This window comes from Carassius gibelio, chromosome A6, assembly GCF_023724105.1.
Source record: "Carassius gibelio isolate Cgi1373 ecotype wild population from Czech Republic chromosome A6, carGib1.2-hapl.c, whole genome shotgun sequence".
Classification (NCBI taxonomy): domain Eukaryota; kingdom Metazoa; phylum Chordata; class Actinopteri; order Cypriniformes; family Cyprinidae; genus Carassius; species Carassius gibelio.
This window is the reverse complement of record NC_068376.1, coordinates 7,718,766-7,730,574: the sequence shown is the minus strand read 5'-3', so window position 1 is coordinate 7,730,574 and position 11,809 is coordinate 7,718,766. Positions and strand designations below refer to the sequence as shown.

At 37.1% G+C, this 11,809-nt stretch overlaps 1 protein-coding gene and 1 long non-coding RNA gene across 3 annotated transcripts in view; one reads left to right on the top strand and one right to left on the bottom strand.

Moving 5' to 3' along the window:
• The first annotated feature begins 170 nt into the window (after positions 1-170).
• The window catches only part of fam171b (family with sequence similarity 171 member B), a 95,315-nt gene continuing 83,676 nt past the window's right edge, over positions 171-11,809 (top strand). Inside the window, exons 1-6 of the mRNA XM_052600696.1 lie at positions 171-529; positions 1,930-2,163; positions 2,991-3,083; positions 3,278-3,433; positions 3,825-3,995; positions 5,028-5,141. Of these exons, the coding sequence (XP_052456656.1) occupies positions 343-529; positions 1,930-2,163; positions 2,991-3,083; positions 3,278-3,433; positions 3,825-3,995; positions 5,028-5,141 (955 nt within the window). The 5' untranslated portion in view covers positions 171-342. The remainder of the gene's footprint in view (positions 530-1,929; positions 2,164-2,990; positions 3,084-3,277; positions 3,434-3,824; positions 3,996-5,027; positions 5,142-11,809) is intronic.
• The window catches only part of LOC128016213 (uncharacterized), a 28,576-nt gene continuing 22,344 nt past the window's right edge, over positions 5,578-11,809 (bottom strand). For both annotated transcript variants that reach the window (XR_008184092.1, XR_008184089.1), the window contains one exon: positions 5,578-5,929. This is a non-coding gene — a long non-coding RNA (uncharacterized LOC128016213). The remainder of the gene's footprint in view (positions 5,930-11,809) is intronic.

Sequence of the window (11,809 nt, the reverse complement as noted above, 5' to 3'; positions counted from 1 at the left end):
TTGCTCTAACACGTTTGCTTACAAATATTTATTACCATTTTTATAACTAAAAGTAGTTTTAATAGTTTTTTTTTAAATACGTCATACAAAAATTAAATTGTTTACCTAGGCATGAAAAGCGCATTGCTTTAACAAAGAGAGAGAAAAAAAACACTGAGGCAGCAGATGGCATCGCATGAGCTATGACGCAACACGCGCACCAGTCTGACTCCAGCAGCTCAGATATCCGTCGGTCCACACGAGAAGCATGATGGGACCGTGACATACACATCCATATGCAGACGGAAAAACAACAACATTCTCCTTCTCCGTGTCACTGAGTGCAGTTATGTCCCAGACGCCATGCCAGATCTTTCGGGGTGTCTGCTCCTCGCCGCGCTGCTGATTTTCTGCGTGGATGGGTACGTGAGGAGAGCGGAGGGTGGGGTGCTCTCCCACGGCCTTGCCTCGCTGTCGGAGGTGGACAATGCCAGCGACACTCAGACGTCCACGCTCAAGGGACAGTGGGATGCGACGGTGCCTTCATCAGGTAACGGTCACGGCATCCGCTGGGTTTTTCTTCAGCATCGTTTACATCCTCAGCATCAGCACCGCCATGAGCTCTGCATGAGGTGTGCTTACAAATAAGAGGGATGTTTTCATGATGGGGTACATGGCAACAAAGGAAATGGGTTCGCTGTTGACCGCTGTGCTTGCTGTCTCATAATTTTGGCCTGTAGCGTTCTTTATATATGTCTATTATCTGTGAGCCTGAGAAGCTCTTTCGCAGTGAAGCCTCCCATTTCAGGCTTTATTTAGGACAGCCATGCCCACATTATTTAGAAGTGAATAGCTGATATGGTTGAGCAACATTTCACTGTGTATCTTGATTGTACAGAGTCACTGTGCATTTGAGGTGGTATTACCTTTGAGACAAAATCATCCAAGACCACTCTGTTTGATGTCACTCTGTCTTTAATATCACGTGTTTTCAAACGTTTTGATGCCACTGAACCCCCAATTTCCTAAAATGTCATCTGAAATTTTGCAATCTAAAATATCATTTGAGAAAAATAGTTGGCATTTATGTTGATAAAAATAGATTATAGAGCAATGATTTTAAATAAATATTAATAATTTAGATTTTATTTATTTACTTTTTTTTTTTCTCAAATTTTCTGCTGATCCCTGGGGATCCCTGGACCACAGCTTGAAAGCACCAGCCACAACAATTAACAGATGGGTCTAGTAGAGCACAAAGAGTACACCGAATTTTATAACGTTATTGTTACCATATACTACAGTAGCACATTTCCTGTTATATATTTTGTTCAGTACCAGTTCCTGGTTGTATTATTCATAGTAATCTAGTAATATGTAATAGTAATCTTTTAATAATCTTCAAATATCAAGAAGAAGAAAAAAGCATTGTTTTTGAAGCTATGTCACATTATTATTTAAGTGTCTCCCATTGTTTCATCCTGGTCATCTTGTGTTTTGAGGATCTGCACATGGCCTATGCAAAGAATGAGGGATTCTCTTCTTTTTCCAGTATTGAGAGACATTTCAAAGAGGATTTTCAAGCTTTTTAAAGTCTCAGCTTTTCACTGATGTGCTCATCCGACATTTGGCACTTTGATCTATTTTTAAGTCGCTATGCCTGAGCCGTGGTTCCAGTGCTCATTACTATTTCAAGACTAAGATTTTACTGTCACCAAACAATTTTTTTCAGTGTTGGCTGTGTTGGTTTTTAATGCGTTAAGCAATTTCAGTTATTTTTTTATATATATAATTATCTTATCTTTGACACATATTACAAGGGTTTTAGGCTAAATATAGCATTTAAACGACCATAATACCTTTCTATGCTCAGTTTTATGCACAATATAAATTTTTTATGCAAAATTTGTATTAATTTCTACACAAACCTGACATTTTCTCTGTCTCTAGAGTCACTCCTGACCTTGAAGATTTGGGTGAAAGATGCATCTAGCCAGAGGTTCCTGAAAGGAGCTCTGGTGGGAGTGTTCTCGAATGGATCCCAGATTCACTCCAGCCAGACGTTGGAGAATGGAGAGGTCACGGTCACTGTCCCATACCGCCTTGGCCTGACCCTCACTCTGGTGGCCAGCATGGAGGGCTATGTGCTCACACAGCTGCCTTGGAAAACCCCCAAGATGCCCAGTAAGTGTAGATCCTCAAAGAGTTATTTAAATTAACTGGTTATTGCGTATTTTATATGATGTGATGACATCAGGTTTTTGATTTCGTTTTTTATAGGTTTATATTATATTTTTTATTATTATTATTATTCAGTCCAATGTTTCCTGTTAATTCCTACATATTTTAGTGAGATATGCTCAATAAACACTTTAGAGAGATTAAATAATAAATAGTGAAAAAAAGATGATTAGGCAGCAAGAAAGCTGTGAACCATGTGACCTTACCCTGGCCCTGGCTTGTTGTATAACACCCAACTAGAGCTTTGATAAATATAGAGAAATGACCTTCAAAGATATGGAGAAATACAACTAATATGTGACCCTGGACCACAAAAAACACACACACAAAAAAAAAACATTCCATGGGTCAAAATAATAAATTTTTCTTTTATGCCAAAAATCATTAAGATATTAAGTAAAGATCAGGTTCCATGAAGATATTTTGTAAATATACAGTAAATATAAAAAACTTAATTTTTGATAAGTACAGTAATATGCATTGCTAAGAACTGCATTTGAACAAAGGTGATATTCTCAGTATTTAGATAATCTTTTATTGCACTCTCAGATTCCAGATTTTCAAATAGTTGTATCTCTGCCAAATATTGTCCCTTCCTAACAAACCATACATCAATGGAAAACTTATTTATTTTGCTTTCGCGTGCTGTATAAAACTCAATTTAAAAAAATTGACACTGGTTTTGTGGTCCAGGGGCACAATATACATTTTATGTGAAAAACTTGGCTGCTGAAATGAGTTTTGAGTGTTTGTTTTATGCTATTTCCTAGTTTTTTCTGTTATTACGATGTCTCTGCGTCCTCAAACACAAGGGAACATCTGGCTCTTTGATGACACTGTGCTGATAACTCGAAAAGCATCTGGTATGTCAGTTATGTCAACATTCCTTACTCTATTGCCTAATATACCACTATTTTGAAATTGAGAGCTGTTTTAAAAAATTTATAGTCTTATCATTTAAGTATCTACATATATCTGCTGCATGGAGCCCTACTCTGAATGTGATACTGAAACAAAATTTCTGCTGTTGCATTATTTATTTATTTTCACATTACAGATCTGTCATTTCAACCGAGTGTACAGTTTCCCAAAAGTCTCCTCAAACTGTCTGAGAATGCTACCATCTCCATGCTGTCAGCCTATCTGACAGTACCAGCCCTGCCTACAGAAAAAGACTCAAATTTCTTTACTCAAAGCTTCAGCGGTAAAGGAGGTAAGATGAATAATAAAAAAAGGATTAAATATTTGTTGCATTTGACTACATGGTGGTACAAGTCAAATCTAAACAGTTGTCCCGTCATTCCTTTTCACATCTTGAGTGAATGCTGACCCTACGTGTTCCACTGAATGTCAATTATCTGTAAGTGAGGGGAGTATATATTGTTGTACAGTTTTTGTTAATGAAAGCTACAAACTCCATTGATTAATTTTATTATGTGTTATTCATTTGGCAATGCCCGACTGCTTGGTTAACCACAAGAGCTAACATGATGGGACACTGTTTATCTTCTTGTTTATCTTCTAGACACCATTAAACAGTTTTCCAATGTATTTTCTGCAGATTAAAAAATGAATCTCAGTTATCATTGTATTCCGAATTACAGGTTATAGGAATGTCAAGTTAAACCCATTGGCTATGATCAGTGCCCAGTTAGTGTCTAATGGAAAGGAGGTTGACGTCAAAGGACCCATTCAGCTCAAAGTACCACTTCCCTTCCACACCCATATACGACCGTCTGACTCACTGCCTGCATGGACCTTCGACGTGACCATAGGTGACTGATAAACATTTCAGCATTTAAAGACTGCACACTTACCAATTCAAAAGAAGCTTGTCTGATCTTCCACTGTTTTCTTAAAGTGGATTCTATGAACTATCATCATTATGGTCCTTATGCAATATACTTACAGGTCCCAAATGGGGGCTAATGTCAGAAATGACATTTCATCTTTTAGACACTTTAGATAAGATTATATCAGATTGTTTAAATCTGTTTACAATGTTTTTAGGACCAATTTCCCAATGCTTAAGTCACTTTTTCAGAACTATTTACACAGTGAACAGCAGTCTATATTGGCCAAACTGTGGATCATTGTCCATTGCTTTGGAATAAAATAAATTGAGTGACTTTATTCTAAGTTACATTAATTCATACAACTCACACAACCACTACCAAAACTCTGTGTACCTACAGTAAAGGCCAATTTACATGTTTACATACTCTTTTTAAAACTGTTAAACATATGTTCAGAGCCTAACATATTACAAAACTGAATAAGACCACAATTCGCTATAATACTATTAAAATACACGATAAATCTAAAAAATTAAGTACTATCAAAACAATTAGTGTTAGTCTTTTGTATGACCATCTATACCAAAGAGAACAATGTAGTCATTTTTTTTTACTAAAGAAACACATTTTAAAGAAGAAAACATATAATGCTGCCTGTTGGTGTTTTAGATCATTGTTTTATGAGTGACATTAAATGGAAATGTGTTGGTTTAGTGACAACCTTTTCTATTGTTATGGAAGAATTACTTGATTTAAGATAGGTACTTGATTTGGTAGTTTTAGAGCATGCTGAATGTTAAATTAACTGCTTTGCCAAGATGAAAGTTGGTTAGGAGGACTGTGTAAAGAGTTACATGACCTAACTATTGAGAAATGGGTCCTAGTCATTGTCAAAAAACTGTAAGTAGGAATTTTATTTTACACAATGGCATGTGTTTTAAGGTTAGGAGACCTTTGTATTTAGGACTGCATCCAACAAAAGCACTTATTTGATGATATATGTTATCATAGGTTCCTGGGTAAATAAAGGTATAGGCACTGTACAGATGGAGAAAAACGGCCTAGTCTGGAATTACGTAGCACCTCAACTTGGTAACTGGATTGCTGCGCCACCACCATCGTCAGGTAGGAATCGTTTTAGCAAGATATGTAATTAGGGCCCGAGCACCGATGGTGTGAGGACCCTCTTGGAATTGCTCCGTTTATTATTAGGGCCCGAGCACCGATGGTGTGAGGACCCTATTGGAATTGCTCCGTTTATTAGGGCCCGAGCACCGAGGTGCGAGGACCCTCTTGTATCTGCTTTGTTTTTTATTAGGGCTCAAGCCCGAAGGGGCGAAGAGCCCTATTGTTCTTCTAAGGATTATTAGGGCTCAAGCCCGAAGGGGCGAAGAGCCCTATTGTTCTTCTAAGGATTATTCTTGTTATTAGGGCTCAAGCCCGAAGGGGCGAAGAGCCCTATTGTTCCCCTAAGGATTATTAGGGCCCGAGCACCGATGGTGTGAGGACCCTCTTGGAATTGCTCCGTTTATTATTATTATTATTATTATTATTATTATTATTAGGGCCCGAGCACCGATGGTGTGAGGACCCTCTTGGAATTGCTCCGTTTATTATTATTAGGGCCCGAGCACCGATGGTGTGAGGACCCTCTTGGAATTGCTCCGTTTATTAGGGCCCGAGCACCGATGGTGTGAGGACCCTCTTGGAATTGCTCCGTTTATTATTATTATTATTATTATTATTATTATTATTATTATTATTATTCTTCTTCTCCAAAATGAATCGCATTTTTGAGGGCCTAAACATGCTCGAAAAGTCATGAAACTTTGCACACACCTCAGAACTGGCGAAAATTTACGTCTGATATGGGTTTCAGAAGTGGGTGTGGCAAAATGGCTCAACAGCGCCACCTATACATGTTCAACGGTGTGCGCCTCGAGCTACGTTTCATGTACATGTATGAAAATCGGTATACACATGTAACTCTCCACTACCTACAAAAAAGTCTCTTGGAGCAAAATCCGAAACCCAACAGGAAGTCGGTTATTACTAATATTATGAGCAAATTTTGTGTCATTTTTGTCATTTCCATGCGTTGTATTTTAACGAACTCCTCCTAGAGATTCATTCAGATCAACACCAAATTTGGTATGCCTAATCTGAAGGCCTTTGCGATGTTAAATTGCGAAGCTTTTGAGTTTTCATTAATGGGCGTGTCCGTGGCGGCCTGGCGAATTTCAATGATTCGCCATGAAACAGGAAGTTGCTATAACTCAGACATACAATGACCAATCTGCCCCAAACTTCACATGTTTGATGAGACTCCTGACCTGAACAGATTGACATGCCCATATTCAGTTATAGTCATAGCGCCACCTACTGGCAACAGGAAGTGACATATTTTACACTGCAATGAACTACTCCTAGAAATTTTATGACATCAATGTATTTTTTGTGGTCAGTCTAATCTAAAGGCCTGTGCGATATTAAGTTGTGAAGATCTTGAGTTTTCGTTTAAAGGCGTGTCCATGGCGCCGTCACGAAGTTCGATGTCTCGCCATGGGAATAAAAGATGTTATAACTCAGGCATAAAATGTCCGATCTTCCCCAAACTGCACATGTGTGATAAGAGTCCTGGCCTGAACACATCTGAAGGCCAAAATTCCATCAGGTGTGGCAAAATGGCTCGATAGCGCCACCTATACACTTTCAACAGAGTGCGCCTCGAGCTATGTTTCACGTACATGTACAAAAATCGGTATACACATGTAACACACCAATACCTACAAAAAAGTCTCTTGGTACGAAATCCGAATCCCAACAGGAAGTCAGTTATTTAGAATTTTCTCTGCAAAATTGGCGTTGTTTTTGCCATTTTCAGGGGTTGTACTTTAACGAACTCCTCCTAGAGATTTATTCAGATCAACACCAAACCTGGTCAGTGTAATCTTAAGCCCTTTGCAATGTTAAATTGCGAAGATCTTTAGATTTCGTTAAAGGGCGTGTCCATGGCGGCCTGACAAATTTCGATGTTTCGCCATGAAAAAGGAAGTTGCTGTAACTCAGACATACAATGTCCAATCTGCCCCAAACTTCACATGTTAGATAAAACTTCTGCCCTTAACAGATCTACATGCCCACATTCAGTTATAGTCATAGCGCCACCTATTGGCAACAGGAAGTGACATGTTTTACGCTGCAACAAACTACTCCTTTAATTATTTTGAGATTAACATATATTTTGTGGTCAGTCTAATCTAAAGGCCTGTGCAATGTTAACTTTGTAGATCTTGAGTTTTTGTTAAAGGGCGTTTCCATGGCGCCATGACAAAATTTGATGTCTTGCCACAGCAAGAGAAGTTGTTGTAACTCAAGCATAAAATGTTCAATCTTCCCCAAACTTCACATGTTTGATAAGAGTCCTGGCCTGAACACATCTGAAGGCCAATATTCCATTATAATGATAGCGCCACCTGCTGGCAACGGTAAGATTGGCACATATATGGGATATACTTTGATATATTCCACTGATATTTAGGACATTAAATGCATTTTTCTCAACGTTCACCTTTTTACTAAAGCCACACGATGGCGGTGAGCCCGGGTGCGAGGGCCCGTTCATCGCTGCTTGCAGCTTTAATTAGGGCTCAAGCCTGGAGGGCGAGAGCCCTATTGTTTTCCTTAGGATTATTTTTTATTATTATTATTATTATTATTTTTTTCTAACGTTACGGGGGCTTTTGGGGTCCTTAACATGCTCGAAAACTCTTGAAAATTGGCACACAGATTGGAACCTGCGGCCATTAGGGTCGGGCAGAGACTGATACACGGGCGTGGCACAGGGGCTCTACAGCGCCCCCTGGAAAACTGAGGGCCATATATCATACATACTTGCACGTAGACACATGAAACTCGGTACACATATAGATCTCATTAAACCAAACAACTTTCGTACTGCATGTCATAGGCTCCGCCCAACAGGAAGTTGGCTATTTAGGGTTTATTATTCATATTTTTGGTCAAAGTTGTGGGGGCTTTTGGGGTCCCTAACATACTCAAAAACTCTTGAAAATTTGCACACACTTTGGAATCTGTGCCCTTTAGGAGCCTGCAGAGGCTGGGACCCGGGCGTGGCACAGGGGCTCTACGGCGCCCCCTGGAACACAGTCATAAATGTTGATGCATAGCTCACACATACTTGCACATATTCATATGAAACTCAGTACACATATAGATCTCATTATGCCGATCAATTTTCGTATTGCATGTCATTGTGCTCCGCCCAACAGGAAGTCAGCTATTTAGAGTTATGTAAAAAGCGCATGCTCTGGAATTTGATATACTTGTCATAGGTTTTTTACTCGTTTACCACCAAACTCGGTCAACATGATCTCAACACATTGGGGATGAAAAATTGCCAGGGGATTTTTGATATCTCGAACGGTTTGCTCGTGGCGAGACGTTGAAATTATGGCGAGAATTGAGAAACAGGAAGTGTCTAATACCATCCACATACATTTCCTGATTTCAATCAAACTTCATCAGATTATTCATTGTATGATGTCAATCACATATATGTGACTATTAGGAGTCAAAGTTATAGCGCCACCAACTGGCAGCAGGAAGTGTGTCATTTTCAAAATGCTTTGAATTCAGCATCTTATTTTTACTCGATTTGCTTCAAACTTCATCAGAATAATGTTAAAACACAGCCGATATGAATCTGCTGGGGGAAATTGGATATCTAAAAATATTGTTGCCGTGGCAACATGTCAAACTGGAATACTTCTCAGGTGATTTTGAGGCAAATAACATGCTTAGAATTTCATCAAACTCAGAACACATATCAGTATTAGTGACAGCTAGACACTGGCAAAAGTTCATAAGAGGGCGTGGAAGAGGCACTCTATAGCGCCACCTTTTGTCAAAAGTGGGGGGGTTAGTTTTAGCTACAGACACCAAACTCAGTACAAAAATTGTTCTTATCAAGACGGACAACTTTCTAATTCACAGTCATCAGCTACGACCAACAGGAAGTCGGCTATTTTGATTTGAATGTGGATTGTTTTTTACATTTAGCTGTGAATTAATGCATACTGCTCAGAGGAGAGTAACACTATACACACCAAACTTGGTGTACATGTTGAAAAAACATTGAGGAACTTAAATTGTGAATGGGTTTTGGATAGCTTGGATGGTTTTGTCGTGGTGATTTTTTTAAATGACAATAAAGATTAAATTATTAATTTTCCTGCATTTTAAAATTCCAAACACTTCAAAACCTTTTTTCATACAGAAAAAAAAAAGTTATTCTGAGTAAATATGCATAGTTTCATGACTTTACAACACTGTATGGATAACAGAAAATTAAAAAACTGTCAGACATCTCATATCACTCTGTCCCTCTGTTTGAGTGTGTGTGCTTAGACTTCCATTGTCTGAGAGAAATAGCGCCCCTACAGGTGCAGTTACCGGATTTAAAAAGGGAGGAGACTGTCTTTTGGTTTCACTTTTAAATCGGTTAAAATACAAATAAATACTTGGATTTAATTCACACTGACAAGCTAAACCAACATATATGATTATTATCAGGTCAGGGCTCATCAATAATGGATGTGTGGTCAGTGATACGTGAGAAACACGAGAGATGAATCACCGCTCTGAGCACCAGCGTGTGGAATGATGAGCTCAGAAAAAACGAGTTTATTCTTGTTTTATAGCTATTAAAAATAAAGTATTGCAGCGATATCACACAATTCACCAATTAGAGCACACCAAGAGCTAAATTAAGATGTTTTTGAACTGTTTGTGTGAAAATGAAATATTCACGGCTGCCTATCTGAAATCACTGCCTCCGATCAGCGCGCACAGTGTCACAAGTTCAAAACTAACGAATTTATTCTTCTTTAAGAGCTTTTTAAAATAAATTATTGCCATAAATGCACACAATACATCCATTATAACACAACACGAGCTAAATGCAGGTGTTTGTGACCCGTTTAAGTGTGCAAGACTATTTGAAAGCGCGACTGGCAGATTAACATATATCTCTCGAGCTGCAGGATTCTGCCTTTCGTCGTAAGAACGAACACATCACGGACAAGATTATTTCAAAATACATAATAGCTTGGCGAATATAAACGAAAACAGCCACGTGAACATAAACTGTTGAGTATTAAATCTGAAGTGGATCTACTGGATTTTAATATTAAGTGACCGCATATACCAGCTGCTTCTGTCTTCAATTTTAATCTATATAAAAAATTTAACTCATTCATCTTGGCTGCTTTTTTAATGTGTGTACGTATTTATTTATTATTTTGCTCTAACAAGACTTAATCTATATTTAATTAAATCAATTACATTTGATTTTACATTTGATTTGTCCATTTCTGCATCTAAACGCCTAAAAACATAAAACATGCTCTATTATACTATTGTTAGCGATTTCTTTATCGTCCAATTCATCTGGTGTACACGCTTTTATTTTCATAATAAACTCGTTTGTTAGATTATACACAGTTATAGTGGTCTATAATAAATATTGACAGGTTTTACTCAAGCTGTTTAGAATGATTGCCGTAGGCAAATTTTTAAAAATGTAAATCCCCCCAAAAAAAAAAAAATTGTAAATAAATAAAAAACATTGGAAAAGAATAACTTGTACTTTTTTATACATTTTGTATAGTTTCATAGTTTATGCATTATAGTTATAAAAACAAACAAATTTAGCCACTCACATAGAAATCTTAGGCCTTATCCTTTTCTGACAGTTTTAGGGATTTTTAAAAATCCTAAAAAACCTTATTTGTGCTGCAAATAATAATTTCAAACTAATTTGATACTGACCTCTGACATCCTGTGACATGATATTTATTTGAATTTACATAATCTCATGGATGTAACAGTAAATCTGTTCAGCTCACAGATCAAGACTAAGCTGTAATGCAAGCAGAACTTTCACAAATGCTTGTAGGTCAATAAAATCATTACAAAACACTTACAAATCATTTAAGGGATTTGATAACACTGTAAAATAATGTCTAATTTGTTAACATTAGCAAATGCATTGATAACACTTTATAATAACTGCACTCATTAGTAAATAGTCAGTTCATGCTTCATAAAGCCTTGTCCCAATATTAATAGTCAGTAGTAAGCAGTTTATAAATACAGCTATAGATAGCTCATTTATTAAAAAGGAGAGTAAAGGGTCAGTTATCTTCCTATGAAAAATAAAAAAAATTAAAAAAAAACAAACAACAACACTGATTGATACAGAACTCAGAAATGTTATTGTGGATTTATGATAAACTCAGCCTGTAAATGAATTCATTCTCCTCCAAGAAGACACAAGTAGTTCACACCAAACTGTTTTAACATGAAGCCATATACTGAAGATGTTAAATTGCGAATGGGTTTAGGATACCTTAAATGGTGTGGCCATAGAGATTTATTAAAGTAACATAAAAAAATACCATAGTTATTTTACTATATCCTTAAAATTTTTAATTCCAACTCTTCATAATTTTTTATATACCTAGAAGTCATCATTTGAAGGAAGCACAGTAAGTTTCATAGCTTTATCATTTTCAAGAGCCAGCATAAAATTAAAACTATCATAACATATAAATCAAGCTTGCAATTCTTAGTACCAATAATGGCCACCAGATGGAGCTATAGGATCACTTTTAAATAATTATTGTAGAAACAAGTATGATTTAAATCATTTATAGAAATCTTTCAAAGAAAAATAATATGAATTTTATGTATTTTACTGATAAAATGAC